The sequence below is a fragment of the Phocoena sinus genome, chromosome 14 (genome assembly GCF_008692025.1).
Source record: "Phocoena sinus isolate mPhoSin1 chromosome 14, mPhoSin1.pri, whole genome shotgun sequence".
Taxonomy (NCBI): Eukaryota; Metazoa; Chordata; class Mammalia; order Artiodactyla; family Phocoenidae; genus Phocoena; species Phocoena sinus.
This window is the reverse complement of record NC_045776.1, coordinates 67927291-67949887: the sequence shown is the minus strand read 5'-3', so window position 1 is coordinate 67949887 and position 22597 is coordinate 67927291. Positions and strand designations below refer to the sequence as shown.

The following is a 22597-nucleotide window of genomic DNA, read 5'->3' as shown; positions in this document are numbered from 1 at the left end:
AGGCAAGAACACAGAAGTGACCAGGAATTACACTGTAATACACACTACACTATTTCCAATCCACCATGAATATTAACAAAATTATTATAGAGAAGTAAGGTTACTGGCCACTATACAATGTATTTATATGGAAAAATACATATAGTACATAGGAAGAATGAACACTGGACTTAAAATAAAAAGACTTAAGTTTAAGAATAGCCTAATAGACAATAATAAACTTTTATTTTAATATTTTATCAGGAACTTCCACATACAACAATTCATTTAGTTAAGTCACAATCCCTCCAGATGTTTTCTTCTTCTGTAAAAGAGATAAAAATGCCTACCATACTGACCTCATAAGGTTGAAACAAGGAAAAGAATGAAACAATAAATATAAACATAATTTGAAAGTTATAAACACTTCACATATATAAACAGTCTAAAGATAAATCAAAAAATGTATCACTTGTAACCAAGAAATAGTTAACACAGTGCTATGTATGCAATTAATATTTACGAAATACTTGTCAAATAATTTATAGAGTGTCCTGAATATGAAGAGACAGCAAAATTTCCTCTATCCATTTGGTGCAAAGAAAATGGACTGTCTTAAATCTGCTAATGGTGAGGTCAAAGTTAAAAGAAAATCAAAATACAAATCTAGAGACTACATATAATAAGAACAAAAGGGGCAGGATTATAGGTGTGGTTATTCATGATACAGAACAGTGAGCCTTTAGAAAACTATACTATGTGTAACTTTTTCCAAAAGTACTTTTGTTATGAATTGGTGATTTGGTAAATTGAACAACTATCAGTGGAATGCTTGTTTGATGAAAATTACAAAGGCACAACTGCAGGCAAGATTCTGTACAGGACAAATTAACACTAAAATCAAGAACACAAGTACTTTTCTGTGACATTATATAGCTACAAAACTATGTGGAATTTACATGAAGAATTCTATATCTCATTCTTTAAAAGGTAACTTGTATTAATTTGAGAACATAATCAAGAAAGCCATATAAAGTCATTTATTTCCAGCTCTGAATTGTATGAGTTAGCCTATAATTGCCTATACAAATCAAATGTAAGAGGGCTTTATTATCATCTAGTAGGCAGGCAAGGCATTCTCAAATTCTGAACCTCTGGTAGCGAACCCTTTACAACCACCTTTTAAATTCCTCCCCCTTTTGAAAGGAATGCTTTGTTTATGACACTATTTGCTAAGCTTCTACTATCAGTTGGCACAGTGGCTCATAAACCTGCACTGAAGTTGATCTGATTCTAATGGATCAACAAAATCAATCACAGTAATTCTGTCCATGACAAGTCCAGATAAAGCGGGGTGGGGGGAGGAGGGTGGGTTCCATGTCAATTAGAAAAAGGCTATAGTGTGAGATTTTAACATGATTATAAGTACCATGGGGTATAAAGGTCCTGCTTCAATTAAATACTGACCCAAAGATCAAAAGTCACTTATTCTCCAGGTGCCTTTGGAACCAGAGCAAACAAGCTGTCCTTCAGAATACAGCAAGGTGGCAATTATCCAATTAATTTCAAATCTTTTGGTCAATAAGTATCATCAGTTATAATACTTCCATTCTTCCTTTCAACAAATATTTATTGAAGGCCTACAATGTGCCAAGCACTTACTATCTTGATCACCCAATAGAGCCTACAACAGCCATAGAACCTTCATATAAAAATAATGGTATAATTAAATCTTCTTAGCCTTTTTTCTTTTTTTTGTCTGAGTTGGGTCTTTGTTGCTGGGCGTGGGCTTTCTCTAGTTGCGGCGAGTGGGGGCTGCTCTTCGTTGTGGTGTGCGGGCTTCTCATTGCAGTGGCTTCTCTTGTTGCAGAGCAGGAGCTCTAGGAGTGCCGGCTCCAGTAGTTGTGGCATGCGGGCTCGAGAGCGCAGGCTCAGTAGTTGTAGCTCACAGGCTTAGTTGCTCCGTGGCATGTGGGATCTTCCCGGACCAGGGCTCGACCCGTGTCCCCTGCATTGGGAGGCGGATTCTTAACCACTGTGCCATCAAGAAAGCCCCTTCTTAGCCTTTTAAAAAATAATTTATGTCCAGAACCATATACTTATAAATGCATTAACTAGATATAATAAAATTTGACGTGGAGTATGTAAAAGTAAATGTAGGGAACAGAACCAGGGAGACACTTAACATTCTTTCCTCTTCTAATGATGAGATTAGGTAATATGCATTGAATAGTTACTATACTTGAAAATTTTTAATCTCTCAAAAAATGCACATATACCAACTCAACCCATCAAACTACTGAAGGTCAGAACAGTCTTAACTATAAATAAACACAAGAGGGCGCACAAGTCTGGGAAATTCATAAAACCAAAGGCAAGTCACATTTGCTCAACCATCTACACAGGCACATGGATTTACAAAGGAGTCTTCGTGCACATACTAGAGGCCAATTGCAATGAAAATATTTCCCTTTCTCAATATACTCTCCAGAAATCAAATCACTGCTTCTCTTTGTAACACAAATTCCTTATCCAAATAGATTTTAAACTTACATTTTAGTATTTTATCATTAAGAAAATGTATGGGGACTTCTCTGGTGGCAGTGGTTAACAACTGCCTGCCAGGGACTTCCCTGGTGGTGCAGTGGTTAAGAATTCCCCTGCCAAGGCAGGGGACATGGGTTCGAGCCCTGGTCTGGGAAGATCCTACATGCCGCAGAGCAACTAAGCCCATGTGCCACAACTACTGAGGCTGCGCTCTAGAGCCCGCAAGCCACAACTACTGAGCCCATGTGCCCCAGCTACTGAAGCTCACATGCTTGGAGTCCATGCTCTGCAACAAGAGAAGCCACCGCAATGAGAAGCCCGCGCACCACAACAAAGTGTAGCTCCTGCTCGCCGCAACTAGAGAAAGCCCACGCGCAGCAACGAAGACCCAATGCAGCCAAAATTAAGTACATTTTTAAATAAATAAATAAAATTTTTAAATAAATAAAAGAAAAAGTATGACTTTTAATCAGAAGTGTATGTCACCTTTTAATCGAACTTCTCCTTGGAAAACCTACTATTTAGAAGCTAGCCAACTCTTAAAATGCCTATTTTCAAATAACTTAAAGCTTCTCCATTTAATGATTAGAATCATAATAAACTTAGTTATAGGAAACAGACCTCCAACTTTTGGAAACTGATGCAAATTTATGTCATACTAATACCAGCTATTTAATTCTCGAGTAGTTAATATTCTGTCTATAACATTCATTCCAAAATTCATTGCAAGTCGCTCCCAAATAGACTATGATTTCATTAGTTCACTCCCTCATAAAATAATAAGCTACCATCTGAGAAGCTTCTGTATGTAAAGCAATCAGACTAAGATTACAGAGCCTATAGGCAGGAGCATAATCCAAAATAACTGCAGAGCACATTCAGCCTACCCTAAGATTCACAGCAGAATATACTCTATACACACACACACACACACACACACACACACTCAGTTCTAGGTATGTAACTCTATTCAGCTTTATATAGTCCTAATGCAGGCTGCGACACATGAAATTATTCTGAATGTCAGTAGTTTCATATGTTGCCTACGTCCTACACAGAAGACGCAGCTGAGTATTACTTATCCCATACACATTACTACGTGAAGGAAACAAAAAAGAGAGATGAACTGGCTGCAAGGATCAAGAGAGTCAGGCAAAAAGTCCAGACCAGTAGCAGTAAGCTACACATTAGGTAGTATGGGCAAAGGCTGACAATCTGGAACAAAGGATAAGGATTATTTCAGCGATCAAAATTCAGGGCACAAATCAAGGGAATAACAGTCAGGAACCCAAGACTGGTCAGAATCCAGTCAATTAAATAAGCTACTTGTAATCCAAGCAGGTGGTACAGACCTGACACTACAGTTTATCTATCTGAACTAGACTCCTAATATACTTCTTGCCAGGTACTTGATCCTGGACCAGAAAGGAAAGGGCATCTATAAAAAATATTACTGGGGCTTCACTGGTGGCGCAGTGGTTGAGAGTCCGCCTGCCGATGCAGGGGACTTGGGTTCATGCCCCTGTCTGGGAAGATCCCACATACCGTGGAGCAGCTGGGCCCATGAGCCATGGCCACTGAGCCTGCGCGTCCAGAGCCTGTGCTCCACAATGGGAGAGGCCACAACAGTGAGAGGCCTGCGTACTGCAAAAAAAAAAAATATATATATATATATATTACTGGAGCCTCACTGAAATTTGAATACGGTCTGTAGATTGGATAGCAGTATTGCATCAATGTTAACATCTTGATTTTAAGTGGTATACTGTGGTTATATAGCAGGGTGTTCTCAATACATACTGAAGGATTTAGGGGTAATGGGACATCATGTCCATGATTCACTCTCAAATGCTTCAGTAAGTAACAATAATAACTATAGGTAAAGAAAGAATTATAAGCCAAATATGGTAAAATGTTAACAATTGGGGGATCTAGATGAAGGACATATAGGAGCCCTTTGAACTAATATCACAACTTTTCTGCATGTTTCACATTATTTCACAATTAAAAATATAAAACTATATAAGTAAATAAAATTTATAGATGCTTTGATAATGGAATGTAGCATATTTTAAAAGAAATTTGCACAAAAAATTGCACAATTTGTATGGAAACACAAAAGACCCCGAACAGCCAAAACAACCTTGAGAAAGAAAAACGGAGCTGGAGGAATCAGGCTCCCGGACTTCAGACTATACTACAAAGCTACAGTAATCAAGACAGTATGGTACTGGCACAAAAACAGAAATATAGATCAATGGAACAGGATAGAAAGCCCAGAGATAAACCCACGCACATATGGCCACCTTATCTTTGATAAAGGAGGCAGGAATGTACAGTGGAGAAAGGACAGCCTCTTCAATAAGTGGTGCTGGGAAAACTGGACAGGTACATGTAAAAGTATGAGTTTAGAACACTCCCTAACACCATACACAAAAATAAGCTCAAAATGTATTAAAGACCTAAATGTAAGGCCAGAAACTATCAAACTCTTAGAGGAAAACATAGGCAGAACACTCTGTGACATAAGTCACAGCAAGATCCTTTTTGACCCACCTCCTAGAGAAATGGAAATAAAAACTAAAATAAACAAATGGGACCTAATGAAACTTCAAAGCTTCTGCACAGCAAAGGAAACCATAAACAAGACCAAAAGACAACCCTCTGAATGGGAGAAAATATTTGAAAATGAAGCAACTGACAAAGGATTAATCTTCAAATTTTACAAGCAGCTCATGCAGCTCAATAACAAAAAAACAAACAACCCAATCCAAAAATGGGCAGAAGACCTAAATAGACATTTCTCCAAAGATGATATACAGATTGCCAACAAACACATGAAAGAATGCTCAACATCATTAATCATTAGAGAAATGCAAATCAAAACTACAATGAGATATCATCTCACACCAGTCAGAATGGCCATCATCAAAAAATCTAGAAACAATAAATGCTGTAGAGGGTGTGGAGAAAATGGAACACTCTTGCACTGCTGGTGGGAATGTGAGTTGGTACAGCCACTTTGGAGAAAAGTATGGAGGTTCCTTAAAAAACTAAAAACAGAACTACCATATGACCCAGCAATCCCACTACTGGGCATATACCCTGAGAAAACCATAATTCAAAAAGAGTCATGTACCAAAATGTTCACTGCAGCTCTATTTACAATAGCCAGGAGATGGAAGCAACCTAAGTGTCCATCACCGGATGAATGGATAAAGAATATGTGGCACATATATACAATGGAATATTACTCAGCCATAAAACGAAACGAAATTGAGTTATTTGTAGTGAGGTGGATGGACCTAGAGTCTGTCATACAGAGTGAAGTAAGTCAGAAAGAGAAAGACAAATACCGTATGCTAACACATATATATGGAATCTAAGAAAAAACAAATGTCATGAAGAACCTAGGGGTAAGACAGGAATAAAGACACAGACCTACTAGAGAATGGACTTGAGGATATGGGGAGGGGGAAAGGTAAGCTGTGACAAAGCAAGAGAGTGGTATGGACATATATACACTACCAAACGTAAAACAGATAGCTAGTGGGAAGTAGCCGCATAGCACAGGGAGATCAGCTCGGTGCTTTGTGACCACCTAGTTGGGTGGGATAGGGAGGGTGGGAGGGAGGGAGATGCAAGAGGGAAGAGATATGGGAACATATGTATATGTATAACTGATTCAGTTTGTTATAAAGCAGAAACTAAAACACCATTGTAAAGCAATTATACTCCAATAAAGATGTTAAAAAAAAAAAAAAAAGAAATATCTGGGCGACTTCCCTGACAGTCCAGTGGTTAAGACTCCGCGCTTCCAGTGCGGGGGACACAGGTTCAATCCCTGACCAGGAAACTAGGATCCCACATGGAACGCGGAACAGCCAAAGGGGGAAAAAAAAAAATCTAAAGTAATAAACTCATGAAATTATTTTTAAATAAAAAGTAAAAAAACAAAAGAAATGAAATGCTTTGACAATAGAGTATAGTACATCTCAAAAAGCATCTACACTGATAAACACATGGAGCAATTCTAACCTCAATTCCTAAAAGCCTCAGTGAACTTCAATTAACATGAAAAAATATTTTCCTCAAATTAATGAGACTGTTCCTTCCAGAGAATTCAAATGAAGGTAATAATGTACACATTCTAGAAAGCAACCTGCAGGTAAAATATTTTTTAACCTTTTAAAATATAATAAGTAAATAAATATAAAAATAATGTTTTTAGTAGCCTTCTTCAAAATTGAAACAGTTTAATCTCCTATAAGTGAAAAAAAAATCACTAAATTTAATCAATGACTAGCTTTACTCAATGACTTCCAGTGTTGCTATAGTAATACAAATATAAAAAGAATTCCAATTCTGGTAGTAGTAATACTTCAATTTCCAAAAAAAAAGATTCATTTTTTACACATATTGGCCATCTACCAATCTTATCATTTAAAAAAATTTTTTGGAAAAACACTTCTTTGCCATTGTTTCTGGAGTTGCTTTCATAACTTCTAATCTGAAACGTTCCTTTGAGACTACTGGAAAATACTTTAATGAAATGACTGTGGAAACCCCTAGGATAGTTTTCTCTTTTCATTAACATAAAAAATGCTACCAACCTTTTATTACAGAACAGGACAAACAGAAATCTTTAGAAGTTGAATGACCTAATACATTTTGAACAATATCACCCACAAAGCATACAACTACAGCTTAATCAACTGTCAAGTATAAATGACAACGCTTTCACTTCATTTAAAACAATGCATTCACATTCCTTAGTGATAAATTCGTACCATCTGGGAGCTGGAAGTGAAACTTGTTACTTATCATGTGTTTATACCTTGGTCATTAGAACATTCTTGAAATGAATTATGACAAACAAACCTGAGACTTTAATAACTGAGCTCCTATTTCCTGAATTTCGTTTACAGCAAGACTTCCCTTCTTGCCACACTTCCTGAATCATTTCCTAAGGATAAAGCACCCATCTTAAATTACTTGGTTCTATCCCACAAAAGGCTGGTTTCCAAGGAGATGCTGTGGACTCTGCATTATTTCAGGCTCACATTTATGAGAAAAATTCCTCTCATTAAACATTGTGATTTTCATATAAAATCAACAACAATAAAATTAAAACTTAATGTATAAATTAGTAAACAATGACCAATGAGCTTAAAACTCACTTCATCAACAAATATAAAAAGCTACCAATCAAATGGTGGCAACTAGGAAATATACTTTTGTTCGTCATCTTTGTAGTCTTTTCTGGAATAACAAAGAAACAAAGACTACATTGTGCCCTCTTAGATGCACCCAAGAAAATAAAGAAACCCTCAACCACTTTTACCTCATCTCTTACTACAGATTTTTATCTTCTTCTTAAATAAAAAATTAAAAATATTAAATTGGCATATTCGTAATGTGGAATATTATATAGCTGTTAAAATAATTAGGTGTATAAATTGAGGAAAATAAACACATTACAAATCTAACATTTAAAAAGTATGTAGGTATATGTGTGTGAGCATATGTGTATGTGCATGTAGAGTTGTACATATATCACAAAATATCTCAAAAAATATTTCAATTGAATAGAAACAGTTAACTCTAGGACTGGAATGGGGGATGAGGAATGGAATGAGAGGAATATAATTTTTATTGTCTGAGATTTTTCCAAAAGTAATTTTGAGTTACTTTTGTGATTATAAAAAAATTGTGTGTGTGAATGTACAATTTATAGATTAATCCAAAACACCTGAAACATAGCTTCAGATGCATACAAATAATAAGCCTGTCATAAAATCATGTGTTTTAAGACATACGAGTTTAGGCCTGCAGCACAGCTCACCTTCTGTCTGCCCACCCTGCCTCCTCCCCTCCCTTCCATAGGGTCTCTCCTGGGCCACTCTTTAATAAACATCTTGCACACAGGAAAAAAAAAAAGACATATGAAATACTGGCCTATATTAATAACAAGAAACCATTTATTCCCAAAGATAAACTGGTAATAACATTTGTTTTGGTAATCAATAACATTAAAAGAAGAAACAGCTGACTGTAATGGATTTCACTTACGGAAAAATATAGAGTCCACTTAAATTTAAAGGCAGTGTTATATTCTTGCATATGAAAAATCCCATTTCCTGATTATCATTCCAACTGTCTACCAAAAACTTCTGAATAAAGTCTCACCTCCTTAAAAGCAAGAATAAAATTATGCAAAGAAATTATGTAAGGAAGATGGTCAACTTTATTGTAAATATTTATTGTGAATTTAATATTTGACTCGTAACTTTGATTTTAATGTCATGAGACAGAATGCACAGATGTTAAGAAAACTGGAGTTAGATAGAGTTTCTAATTCTGATTTTTTTTTCTTACTCTCTGACTGTGGACAAACTGCTTAAATCTCTCTGAACCTCACCTTACCTATGAAATAAAGACAGCACCACCTATGATGATTGTTATGAGAATCAGTGATAGCCTTACAGTTATGACATTCAGTGAGTTTTTACAAAGCTTATCCCACGTCCTTCAATTTCTTTCCATTCCCCACCAGAACTCTAGTCCAAGTTAGCATCATCACTGGTCTGCCGGCTTCTGCTTTCACCCTCCTACTTTCCACTTCTCTCACAGTGGTTTTTCATATTTTTCCATAAAGAAAATTATGAAGAAGCACTTCCAAAATAGCAGAGTAAGGACCTCCAAAAATCTGCTTTTCCATAAAAGCAGTGAGAACATTAGCAAAACTTTTCAAAATCAACTTTCTCAGAATTCTGGAAATTAACCAATGACTTGCAGCAGCCCAAGAAGTGTTTCTTCAAAAGAAACAGCTGAATCTCAAAGAACAACAAGTTTGTGGGGTTTTACCCTATACTATTTTTATCCCCTTCTCCCAGCTCTGTGGTAAATGTGAAAACCAAGCAGCCTCCCAAGCAAAATACTTGTGAAAAACAGAAGCTTAGGAGCCAATGGTGGGAATAATAATGGTTTGGAGCTTTCCAAAGCACCCTATCCCCAGAAAAACACCACTATCTGACCTGTCTGGCAGCTTCTTAAGAAAGCTCCAGTCATAGGACTTTATTTGACCTGACTCAGAGATGGCTCAGTGCAAACAGCCCTCCCCTCAGGGCATGTGTCAAACAAAAGCAGTGGCAATTGCTTAACATCACAGCTGCCTGAAGCTGCAATACAAGCTGGGTAAACAAGAGGCCAAAGAAAAAACTTAGAAGAAAAATATGGAGAATCAGATGTTCATAGGAGGCTTTGAAAAACTCCAAAATATTATTGGGAATCTAGGAATGTGCACAGCTCTGTGCATGCTCAAGAAAGAACTGAGAATGTACTAATCTCTCACCGCTGGCTGAACGTGAGGTTTTACACAAGCAGGAAGTGAAGGCTAAGACACAGTTGCAAGTTGCCAGAATGTTGAAAGTATGCCCCAACACAGAGAACTCTTCAACAAAGGCTGGGAGAATTACTGGTTCAAGGCATTTAAGGAATCTCTGTCCAATCAAGAGCTGACCACTAAGCTAACCAAGCAGAAACTTCAGTGGCTACACATGACAAAGAATATAGACTTTAAAAAATTAGTCCAGGAAAGCCACTAATTCACAAAAGGCAGGAACAACAACAAACAGCAACAATAAACCCAGGGAGGGGGGACAACAAGGGAACTGATTTTTTTCAAAGTTCCTACAATATGTTACTTAAAATGTCCACTTTTCAACAAAAAATTATGAGATACCCAAAGAAACAGGTAAGTATGGCCCATACATTGCAAAAAAAAGCAGGCAAGAGAATCTGAGGAAACCCAGATGTTGGACTTACAAGACAAAAGACTTTAAGTCACCTATTATAAACATGTTCCAAGTACTAAAGAAAACCATGTCTAAGGAATTAAAAAAAAAAAAAAAAGCCTGAGTACAATGTCTCAGCAAATAGAGAATATCAATAAAGAGGTAGAAATTGTTTGTTTTAAAAGAAAATGGCATAGGGCTTCCTTGGTGGTGCAGTGGTTGAGAGTCCGCCTGCCAATGCAGGGGACACAGGTTTGATCCCTGGTCCGGGAAGATCCCATATGCTGCGGAGCGGCTAGGCCCGTGCACCACAACTGCTGAGCCTGTGTCTGGAGCCCGCGAACCACAACTGCTGAGGCCCGTGCACCTGGAGCCTGTGCTCCATAATGGGAGAGGCCACCGCGGTGAGAAGCCCCACACGCCATGGCAAGGAGTGGCCCCCACTCACTGCAACTAGAGACAGCCCGCAAGCAGCAATGAAGACCCAATGCAGACAAAAATAAATAAATGTATTAAAAAGAAAAAGACAATGGCATAAAGCAATAATTATAAGATCATGCTGAAGGGCTTATAATGTATAAAGATGTAATTTGTATGACAATAATAGCACAAAAGAAATAGAAAGGAATGAAGCTATATCACAGCAAAGTCTTGTATACTTTTGAAACTAAAATTGATATAAATTCAAACTATATTATTTTAAACAAAAATGTTAATTATAATGCCTAGGAACCAAGAAAATAACTAAAAATATATACAGTAAAAACAACAACAAAAACAATAACAGGGGAATGTAAATGGTATACTAGAAAATATTTAACATAAAAAAAAAAAGGAAGTAGTGCAGGGAGAGAAAAAGACATATAGAAAACGTATGAAAGACACCGAAAAAGTCATATAGAAAACGTATAACAAAGAGGCAGGTGTAAATCCTACCTTATGAGCAGTTACATTAAATATAAATGGATTAGACACTACAATCAAAGGAGAGGGACTGGCAGAATACTTTTTTTTTTTTTTTAAACAAAACCATGATGTAACTATATGCTGTCTACAAGACACTCACTTTAGTTTCAAAAACACAAATAGGTTGAAAGGAAAAGTAAGAAAAAAGATATACCATATAAGCAGTAACCAAAATAGAAATGGTGTGGCTATGTTAATATCAGACAAAATAGCTTTAAAGGCAAAAATTGTCACCACAGACAAAGAATATTTTGTAATGATAAAAGGATCAATCTTTCAGGAAGACATAAAATCATAAAAATATTAGCACCAAACAACAGAGCTCCCAAAATACACGACGCAGAACTGACAGAAGTGAAGGGAGAAATAGACAATTCAACAATTCAACTTCAATACATATTCCACTTCCAATAATGGATAGGACCATCATCATATTAACAAAAAAAAAGAAGACTCGAACAACACTATAAACTAATTAGACCTAATGCACATCTAAAAAACACCCCACTCAACACAGCAGAATACACATTTTTCTCAAGTGCAGATGGAACATTCTTGAGGAAAGATATGCTAAGCCATAAAGCAAGCCTCGATAAATTTAAAATGACTGATATGACACAAAGTATGTTCTCCAACCACAATGGGATGAAATTTGAAATAAATAACAGAAGAAATTTTGGAAAGTCACAAATATGTAGAAATTAAAGACACTCATAACCTTTAACTAGACTGACCATAAATTAAATATGTTATCCATCTAGTTAAAATCTTCTGATCACATCCCATCATTCTTTGAATAAAACATTACAGCCCTACAAATGGCTTAAAAGGCCAAGGCCCTACATGACCTGGCTCCTGGCCACATCAACAACCTCATCTCCTACTATCTCCTCTTCACTCACTCATTCATTGTGCTCCACTGATCTTCATGCTATTTTCTTCAATTAGCCAAGTTCAAATTAGCTGTTTACTCTGCCCAGAATGCACTTTGCCCAGATCTTCACATTTAGTTCTTTCAGGTCTCATCTGAATCTCATCTCCTCCCATAAACTCTCCCATAATTCTGTCATTCTCTTTTCTCAGTACTCTTTCCCTTTAGTCTAGTCTTTTTAAGTCTTCTGAGCACTTGTCACTTTCAATCATTTTCATATGTATTTATTACTCTATTTTCTTCTTCTCCCCACTAGAATGTTAGCTGTAACAGCCCTGTTCTTGGCTGAATCACTGAGGTTTAGAATAGTGCCTAGCACATAGAAATGCTCAATAAACAATTTTATTTCTTGCTGAAATTATAAAAAGGACACATACCCCAAAAGTGCATAACAAATGCATACTATCGTCTATAAAAATGCAGCATTATTTTGTGCATTTCTGTTATTAAGCTCCAAGGCATTTAAAACACTTTTTTTTACTTGTAATGACAAGTAAAAGGCAAATAAATTGCAATCTCAGACTCTGGTTTATACCACAGGAATCTGAAATTGAACAGTCTGCTCAACACTATTTGGACATATCATGTTAAAACTTGAAAGAGAATTCTGAATTCTTAAGATTCCTTAATTAATTAACTCCTTTGTCCAGGAAAGTAGTATAGTATACTGATTAAGGAAAAATTCTTTAGAATCAGACAGACCTGGGTTAAAGTCTAACTCTTCTAGTTACTAACTGGATGTCCTGGACAAGTTATTTAACCTCTCACTGAGTATAAACATTTGCTTTTGCAAAGTTAGGATAATAATATGTACTTCATGAGCTTAATGTGGTATAAAATTGATATCACAAGTAAAAGAATTCAGACAACACTTTGGTAAATAAGCATTCAATAAGAGCTATTATATTTTGTTACTATTATAATTTAGGTAAACCAAAAGGAAACATGAGGCCATGATATTTCTTAATATTTTTTATTACATATAACTCTGTCATCAGGTATAATACCTGACAAATAAGGTATAATACTCTGTCATCAAGTATTATACCTGATGATAAGATTCTGCCATCAGGTATAATCAATGAATGAGAATATGAGAAGAGCTGTACAGAACGAGGAGGTATTTACGGTATGCTTTAAAATTAATGGGTAAGTCCCACTGTGAAACTTTTCCTTATATAGTGTTATACCACATGAAGACTATCATTCCTCTGAGTTTCTCTTCCTATGGTACCTTTGAAGAATATAACTATTTCTGTAACTCATAATTCACACTAAAATGATAGTAACTACTTCACAACTAACTCGTCTGAAAAAATGTGATTCAAAAAAATTCCAAAACAGAAAGATAAAGGGTAAGAAATCAAACTAAAATATATACAACTAAAAAGTGATACGATATTTTAGGAATGAGGGTATGTGCATCATGATTAGTGACCAAACATCATTTGTTTCAAAGTCTGTCAGCGATTGGTCACTGTACCTCTGTTATTCAGCCCATACACAAGCAGCAAAGAGGTAGTTGTGTTGCCTCCTTATCTCCCAGTGATAAACTCATGTGGACATTTTATAAAAATGAATTTTTGAAAGAGAGAACTGACCAACAAAGATGAGTGTAGCAAAGAAATAAAAAGTGACAACACTGAAGGTAAAATTCAAATCAAATATAAAGGGAGCTGTAGGAGAAAGAGCTGACTGTGGGAATGCTGACACACCCACTGTTCAAGGGATTCAGTCAGAAGAACTTAGTGACAATGAACTTAAGGACATAAATGAAGAAAGCAGTTCTGACAAAAAAGCTGAAAATGTTCCAGAGAAAGTGATCTGGTAAAATTACTGGAATTATAGGAATTCTCAGAGATATTTCACAAAACTGAAAGTACAAAGATTAAAACATTAGAAGCTGATCCAAATTAGAAAGGCATATGAGAGTTTGCCATGGCATACTGTCATTGGCATTTGCTCACACTGTATTGCGAATTACATGATGAGAAGAAGGCAGTAAGCACTGTTCAAATAACTCTGGATAAGCTTTTTACAGAAAAATAAAAAATAAATATAGTTTTAATATTTTCCATTCCTTATACACTTATAATCTACAATAAGGAAGTTTTTAATATTTTGACAAAACCTGGTAAAGGTCACAGAACAATCAAAATTACTACAAGGATCACACTGCAAGATTTTTTAGCTTGCACAGTTGTTTCTGTGGTACTGTGCTACCATGCAAAGCAAGGAGTGCCTGTATATGCTGTTTCCATTATACCGTGCTATCTTGCTAAACATACAAAAGGTTTCAATGTGGGAGATTTGAAAGAAATGTTAGATTGCTTCCAGAACTGATTAAAAAGTAGACTAAAACTATTGAGGTCTTCAGCTAACAATAAAAAAGAACTTCTAAACATCAAGGTGGGGACTTCCCTGGTGGCACAATGGTTAAGAATCTGCCTGCCAATGCAGGGGACACAGGTTCCATCCCTGGTCCGGGAAGATCCCACACGCTGTGAAGCAACTAAGCCCATGCACCACAACTATGAGCCGATGTGCCACAACTACTGAAGCCCGCGTGCCTAGAGCCCGTGCTCCACAACAAGAGAAGCCACCACAATGAGAAGCCCATGCACCACAACGAAGAGTAGCCCCCGCTTGCTGCAACTAGAGAAAGCCCACTTGCAGCAACAAAAACCCAACACCGCCAGAAATTAATTAATTAATTTAAAATAAATAAATAAACATCAAGGTGATAAGTTTATGGTCTATGACATCTGCATCCTTAGAAGTCTTCAAGAAAAAAAGTACAATTATGTCTCCTAATTTTCTCATTGATTTAAATACTGAGGTTTAAAAAAAATTACACAGCAATATCAGGACTATAAAATAAACAACAAACTTTCAAGGGATTCTCAAGCTAGTTTAAGACTCAGATACATTCAAATGACATGTTTATATAACAATATAAATAATTAATTAAGTGAACTTAACAACAGACAATGAATGATATTCACAGAAGCTCAATGTAGCTTCCAGGAAAAAGAGTTGACAGCCATAAAAAAGAATGACGTAATGCCATTTGCAGCAACCAAGGCTGGACCTAGAGATTATCATGTTAAGTGCAGTAAGTCAGACAGGGAAAGACAAATATCATATATCACTTACATGTGGAATCTAAAAAAATGACATAAATGAACTTACAAAACAGAAATAGACTCACAGACATGGAAAACAAACTAATGGTTACCAAAGGGGATAGCAGGGGGAATGGGGATAAATTAGGAGTTTGGGATTAACATATACATACTACTATATATAAAAGAGGTAAACAACAAGGATTTACTGTATAGCACAGGGAACTATACTCAATATCTTGTAGTAACCTATAATGGAAAAGAATCTGAAAAAGAATATATGAATATCTATATATACATATGTGTGTATATAAACATAACTGAATCACTTTTCTGTATACTTGAAACTAACACAGCATTGTAAATTAACTATACTTAAATTCAAAGAAAAAAAAACAAACAAAAGTAAGAGTTGACCTGGACCTATCCTATGAAGCCCAATAATACTGGGAGCAGGGAAGAAAACTCCAGGCACAGAGTTTGGCATAAACAAGAATTAAGAAGAAAAAGGAAAAGACTGGACCAACAAGAGCAGGTTTATCAGCAGAGTAGCAAGAAAAAAACAGGGAAATGTGACCACTTGTGCAGAGTCTTGAATATCAGGCCAACTGGCAATGTGAACAGAAAGTTTTTGATGAGAAAACTGTCACAGTAAAAGGTTATCACAACAAAATAAGAATGAAACTATAAGAACCTGGACTATAATACTAACTATGGAAATAAACTGTATAAGATATATATGAAATATATTTAAGAAAGAATGCAGAGGGGTTATTGACCAATTTGGTAGAAAGAATGAAAAAGGAAAAAGAGATAAATAACCTGAATGTATGAGACCAGGTAACTAGGAACAATGACTCCAATGAGAGAATTCAAAACATCAACAAAGCCACCTTGTCCAAAAAAGCAAGATGAGTTTGTTGGGGGGATCCACTGACCATGAGGAACCTTAGATCACAGAAAAGATGTCACTTCTGCTTCCAGTAATGACTGAGCAAGATCCTAGTGGATCCACTCCCACATAGAAAACAACTATAAAGTTTAGACATAATACAAAAAGAAGCTACCTGAAAGCACTGGAGAGTAACGAGAAACAGGCAGATTCTGGAGGAAGAAAGCTGTGAAATAAGTTTCCATTTTCAGGGTGCAGAGATGAGGTGCTGACTGCAGGTCAGCGGGGCAACAGGAGTGCTGTCTTTCTGGTCTGTGGAACCAGAATACTAAAGCACAGGAAATCATAGTCTTTGGCCAAGGAGGAAGGGGATTCCAGAAGGAAAAGAACCAGAAAAGGGATACTCAAATTCTGTCTTCCAACATCTTTGGATAACCCTTCAATTAACATGTATGAAACAAATTCAAAGCAGTTCAACTAAAGACAAAATATCTGTACTGAAGTTGGAGCTTCAACTCAAGAAATAAAGTATGCAATTCTATTCTGACCAAGAGAATTACTGGCCAAACAACAACTTCAACAACCACAGAAAACAATGGAAAACTTTCTCAAGAAAAAAATCAATTCCAAAAGTATTCAAATAAACCAACAAATAGTCAGAAAAGAGTAACAGAGGAATAAAAACAGAGAAGACAAACAAGCAAAATGGTAGAGGCAAAATCAACAGCATTGATAATCATGTTAAATGTTAATGGACAAAGATCCAATTAAGAGACAGAGGCTTCCAAAACTGATTTAAAAAGCAAGACACAATTATATGCTGTTCAAAAGAGATGAATTTTAAATGTAAAGGCCCAGAGAGATTGAAAATATATGGATACAAAAATATACATAATGCAAAAAGTAAGCAAAAGATGTCTAGAGTGGCTATATTAATATCAAACAAAACAGATTTTAGGACAAAAATTAGTACCAGAGATAAAGAGGAACCTTGCATAATGATAAAAGGATCAATAAGACATAATAATAATAAAAGTATATATGTTAATAATAGAGCTTCAAAAAACATGGAGCAAAATTTGACAATATTAAAGGGGAAAATCACCAATTCCAAAATCTTAATTGGAAGAAAAAGGAAAAGACTGGACCAACAAGAGCAGGTTTATCATCAGAGTAGCAAGAAAAAAATGGGGAAATGTGACCACTTGTGCAGAGTCTTAAATATCAGGCCAATTGGCAATATGGAACAACAGAAAGTTTTTGATGAGAAAACTGTTACAATAAAAGCTTATTACAACAAAATAAGAATGAAACTATTTTATGAATAAAGTGAAACTATCTTTATTTCAGCAATTGATGGAATAACTAAACAAATGTAAGTCAGCAAAGTCAAAGAAGATATGAACAACACTATCAACCACCTTGACCAAGTTGATATCCATAGAATTATACCTCACAACTGAAAAATACCCATTCTTTTCAATTGCTCATAGTAGGTTCACCAAGATAAATCATATGCTGGCCATGAAACAAGCTGCAGTAAATTGAAAAGCAGTAAGATCATACCAAGTATGTTCTTTAACCACAATGGAACTAGCTTAGATATCAATAATAAGATAACTTTAAAAAAAACCAAATATTAGGAAATTAAGTAATGAACTTTAATAACTCATGGATGAAAGAAGTAATCATAAGGAAAATTAGAAAATATTCTTAACTGAATGATAATGAAAACATAATATGTCAAAATTTGGGATACAGCAAAAGCAGTGATTGGAGAGAACATTTTAGCTTTAAATGATCACATTAAAAAAGAAGAAAGATTTAAAATCAATGGCCTAACCTCCCATCTCAGGAAATAAAAAGGAGAGCAAACTAAATGTAAAATAATTAGAAGAAAATAATAAAGAGCAGAAATTGATTAAAGAGGAAATGTACAACACTGAAAATCAATAAACTCAACAACTGATTGTCTAGAAATAAAATTGATAAACATCTGGGCAGACTAATGAGATAAAAGAGAGAAGATACAAATTAACAATAGCAAGAATGAAAGAAAGGACATCATTATAGTTCCTACCGAAATGAAAAGGATAATAAAGGAATGTTATTAACAACTTAATGCCAATAAATTTGCAACCTAGATTAAATGTAAAAATTAACTGAAACAAAATACCAAAACTAATCTAACAATTAGAAAACTTGAATGGCCTCATATCAATCAAAGAAATTGAATTCATAATTAAAATCTTCCCACAAAGAAAAGTCCAAGTAAAGATGACTTGACTGGTCAATTCCATCAAATACTTAAGGACAAAACAGTGCCAATCCTACATAAATTTTTTTCAGAAAACACAAGAAGAGGGAACACTTCACAACTCATTGTATGAGGCCAGTATTACTTTGATACCAAAACCAGCAAAGACATCATGAGAAAAGAAAACATAGATCAATATCCCTCATAAACACAGATGCAAAAGTTCTTAACAAAATTATAGCAAATCAAATGACAATATATAAAAGTGATAATACATAATGACTAAGTGGTATCTATCCCATGAATGCAAGGTTGACTTAACATCCCAAAACAAAATCAATTTAATTTACCACATTAACACACTAAATGAGAAAAAATATGTATTATAATTTCAATAGATGAAGAAAAATTTTGACAAAATTCAACACTCAATTGTAATAGGAATTGAAGGGAATATCCTCCATCTGATTAAGGGCATCATCATCAACAATAAAAAGCTCACTACTTTTGCACTAAGATAAGGAATGAGTAAAGGAAGTTTGCTCTCACCATTTCTACGCATAATTGTAATGGATATCCTAACCAGTACAGTGAAGCAAGAAAAAGAAATAAAAGGCTTATGCAAAAAAAAAGAAAAAAAAGGAAATAGTAGAAATGCAGATGACATGATCATGCACAGAAAAGATGATCATGTACAGAAAAGATCCTAAGGGATCTGTAAAAAGTCCTACTAGAACTTAAAAGAAAACTCAACAGGGTCACATGACACAAAGTAAAAGAATACATTTTTCCTACAGACTAGCAATTAAAAATTAGAAAATGAAAAATTTTAAATCCATTTATAATAGCATCAAAAAACAAAATACTTAGGAATAAATTTAATAAAAGATGTGTAAGACCTGAAAGCTACAAAAATTTGTAAAGGGAAATAAAAGAAAAACTAAATAAATGGAGAGATATACCATATTTATGGACTGGAATGTTGAGATAGCAATTCTCTCCAAATTAAAAATTCAATGCAATCCCACTAGTTTCCTAGTAGGTTTTTTGAAGAAATTGATAAGTTGATTTTACATTTATATAAAAATGCAAAGACAGAAGAGCAAAAACAACCTAGAAAAAGAAGAATAAAGCTAGAACACTCACAGTATCTGATACTGAAACTTAAAACTACAGTAATCAAAATAGTATGGTTTTGATAAATAGATAATAAATCAAAGGAACAAAATAGAGAGTCCAGTAAATACCCTAATACTTTTATATCAAATGGTTTGTGACAAAGGTACCAAAGATAATTCAATGGGGAAAGGATAGTCTTTTCAACAAATGTTGCTGGAACATGGTTATCTATATGGAAAATAAATAAACCTTGACCCTTACTTCATACAATACCCCAAAATTAACTCGAAATGAATCACAGACTTAAAGGCAAAAACTATAAAAATCCTAGAAGAAAAACTTTATAATTTTGAGTGAGACAAATATTTCTTAAACAGGACACAGAAAGAATGAACATATACAGACAACAGCTAAGAGGCAGTTGGAGATAAGGTATCATAATGGGACTGGGCTTATTCTTTTCTGCAGGTCGGGGGGCTCTCATAGTGCTTTTGCTCATACTTCTTTTGCAGCCCATATAACGTCAAAATCGTTCTTTCATTCAGATAAAATAAATGTGAATAAAAAACTCTCCAACCAACCTCTGAAGCCCTTGCATCTTAATATAAAAAATTAACTTTTACAGAGAGAGAGAGAAATTGGAAGGTATGTTTTACCACATCAAACTAGACTACAATGACATTTCAGAGAAAGATTTCAGAAAGGATCATAATGAAAAAGTCAGTTAGAAAAGTCAAAATTAAAAGAAAAAGGAATTGATAAAAATTTACCAGGCATATCTTCATGACAGAGAGTATAAATGAACTTTCTTTTACATAATGAGTATATTCCCAGAAAAGTAAGTATAAAAGCAAGTTTTTATAAAATGCAACTTTTATGCAGTAGTAATTTCTTTATAAATTAATTTTATTATGAATCATTATACAGAAAGACCCTTCATGATTTCAATAACAAACCCTAATTTGTATTTTGTATAATTCTAAATGTTCCTAAGTTAGACTGCTTAAAGCCAAATATGGAGTTGAAATATTAATGCAAATTATAAATATACGATAAATTTACTTATCATAAGGGGAAAAAATCAGAGACTAACACTTGAAATTATCCAAAAAAGTTGATTTTTCATCTATAGTCATAAAAGTGCAACTTTTCAGCCATTTTCTGTGTAAAAATCACAAGAGGTTGACAAGAGAAAGTAGAAATGACATAGAAAAAGGAAAAAGATAAAAGTTTATAGCTATTCACAAATATTAAGGACACAAGTTAAGTGGACCACAATAAAAAAGGAATGAAGATACTTGATCTGAAATTTAAGTTCTCTGTATTTATCAGGCTCATTACATCAATCACAGTCTTAAAAAAAAAAAAAGAAAGAAAGAAAAAGAGAAGACACAGGCCAAGCCTTGCTAGAATCATTTACTAATTTGAACATTTAATAAAAATGCACAATCATAGCTATTAAACACCAAGTATGTACAAGTAACATATTATCTCTACTCTTAAATAACCTTACAAGATAGGTATCATCATCCCATTTATCATAACCCCAGAGAGGTTAACAGATTTATCCAAAACCATATTGTCATTAATAGAAGAGAAGGAATTTGAACCTAGGTCTGTCCTTTGAAAACAGCAATCTAACTCCCGAATGTTGGCATACAACAATTTTTTAAAACAGATTTTGTTTCATTTACAATGATTATACTTATAAAAGAAATCCTTTAGGGAATTACAGAATACTAAACAACTCATAAGGTAGCAGCAATACTAGAAATTCCACTGAATGAGGCCAAAAATACCTACCAGAATTAAGGTAGAAAGCTATGACTATGACATATTATTAAGACAGTAAGAATCTTTTTTACACTTCTAGGAAATTTCTATTAACTTTTGTTAACCCAACAGAAAGCCAAAAATAGGATGAAATGGTTTTGTGGTTCAATAAAAAAAAAATCTCAACACTTCAAGTCACATCTTAAGAAAGCATTTCTAAAATAAACTGGGGGTTAGGAGGTGAAGAGGCACAATGAAAATAAAGTATATACAAAACAAAGATAACAACTCAAGACAAACTATTAAAGGGAATATAGATAATTACAATGATTTATTAGGAAAAAAAAGTTTCTCTGATTAAATAACATTCTGAAAATAAGCAGTCATTGACAGGGAATAAAATTATTTTAAATTGAAGGAAAGAAACACAATCATAATACTCCATCTAAAACATCTGTGCAAAAAAGAGATGTCCAAAACCCATAGAAATAACTAAACACATCCTATCAAGAAACTGAGTGAAAAAAAAATTTATATCTCAAACATACAGGAAAAGAATTAAACTTAGACATGGAAAGCATATTTCCAAAGCATAAGAAAAGGAAGCTATTCACTAGTGTACCAGCTCAATGAAGCCATTCCATATCTTGCTGAAGTACAGACTATTAAAATATTTATAACTGCACTCAGTCAATAAAGTGTTACATTAAAATAAGAAACCAGCACAAAAGATTCTGTGAAAGTAAATGAAATTTCTACCTTTGGCCATTTGGGATTGAGAAGTCGGGCTTTGATTGCATCGTCCAGTGCCTTGTCATACTGCTGGATTTTCATATATGCTGCAGATCTATTGCTGTATAAGATGCAATTCTGAGGGTCAACAGCTAGGGCTTCATTGTACAGAACAATAGCTGTGTGGAAATCTCCATCATGACAGGCCTGATTACTCTGACGAACTTTCTCAACAAATTCAGCTTTGCTCAGCACTGGTCCATCAGGACTTCTCCGGCCAATAGTCTTAGCACCAAAGAGAGGAATCTACAAACAAAGAAACTTTGTGAGACAAAGTTTAGATAATCCAGAGAGGTTCCTTGTCTGAATTTCAAGAGAACATGGACATTCTTCACAGTCTGCTTTATATTATAGTTAACTTTTGTACCGTGAAAGACAATAAACTTTCCAAGAAGCAGCCAACATAGTACCTTAAATACA

The 22597-nt window shown here is 34.7% G+C and overlaps 1 protein-coding gene across 3 annotated transcripts in view; it reads right to left on the bottom strand.

Moving 5' to 3' along the window:
* The window catches only part of TTC28 (tetratricopeptide repeat domain 28), a 609537-nt gene that overhangs the window by 544956 nt on the left and 41984 nt on the right, over positions 1-22597 (bottom strand). For all 3 annotated transcript variants that reach the window (XM_032603706.1, XM_032603707.1, XM_032603708.1), the window contains exon 2: positions 22145-22423. In XM_032603706.1, the coding sequence (XP_032459597.1) occupies positions 22145-22423 (279 nt within the window). The remainder of the gene's footprint in view (positions 1-22144; positions 22424-22597) is intronic.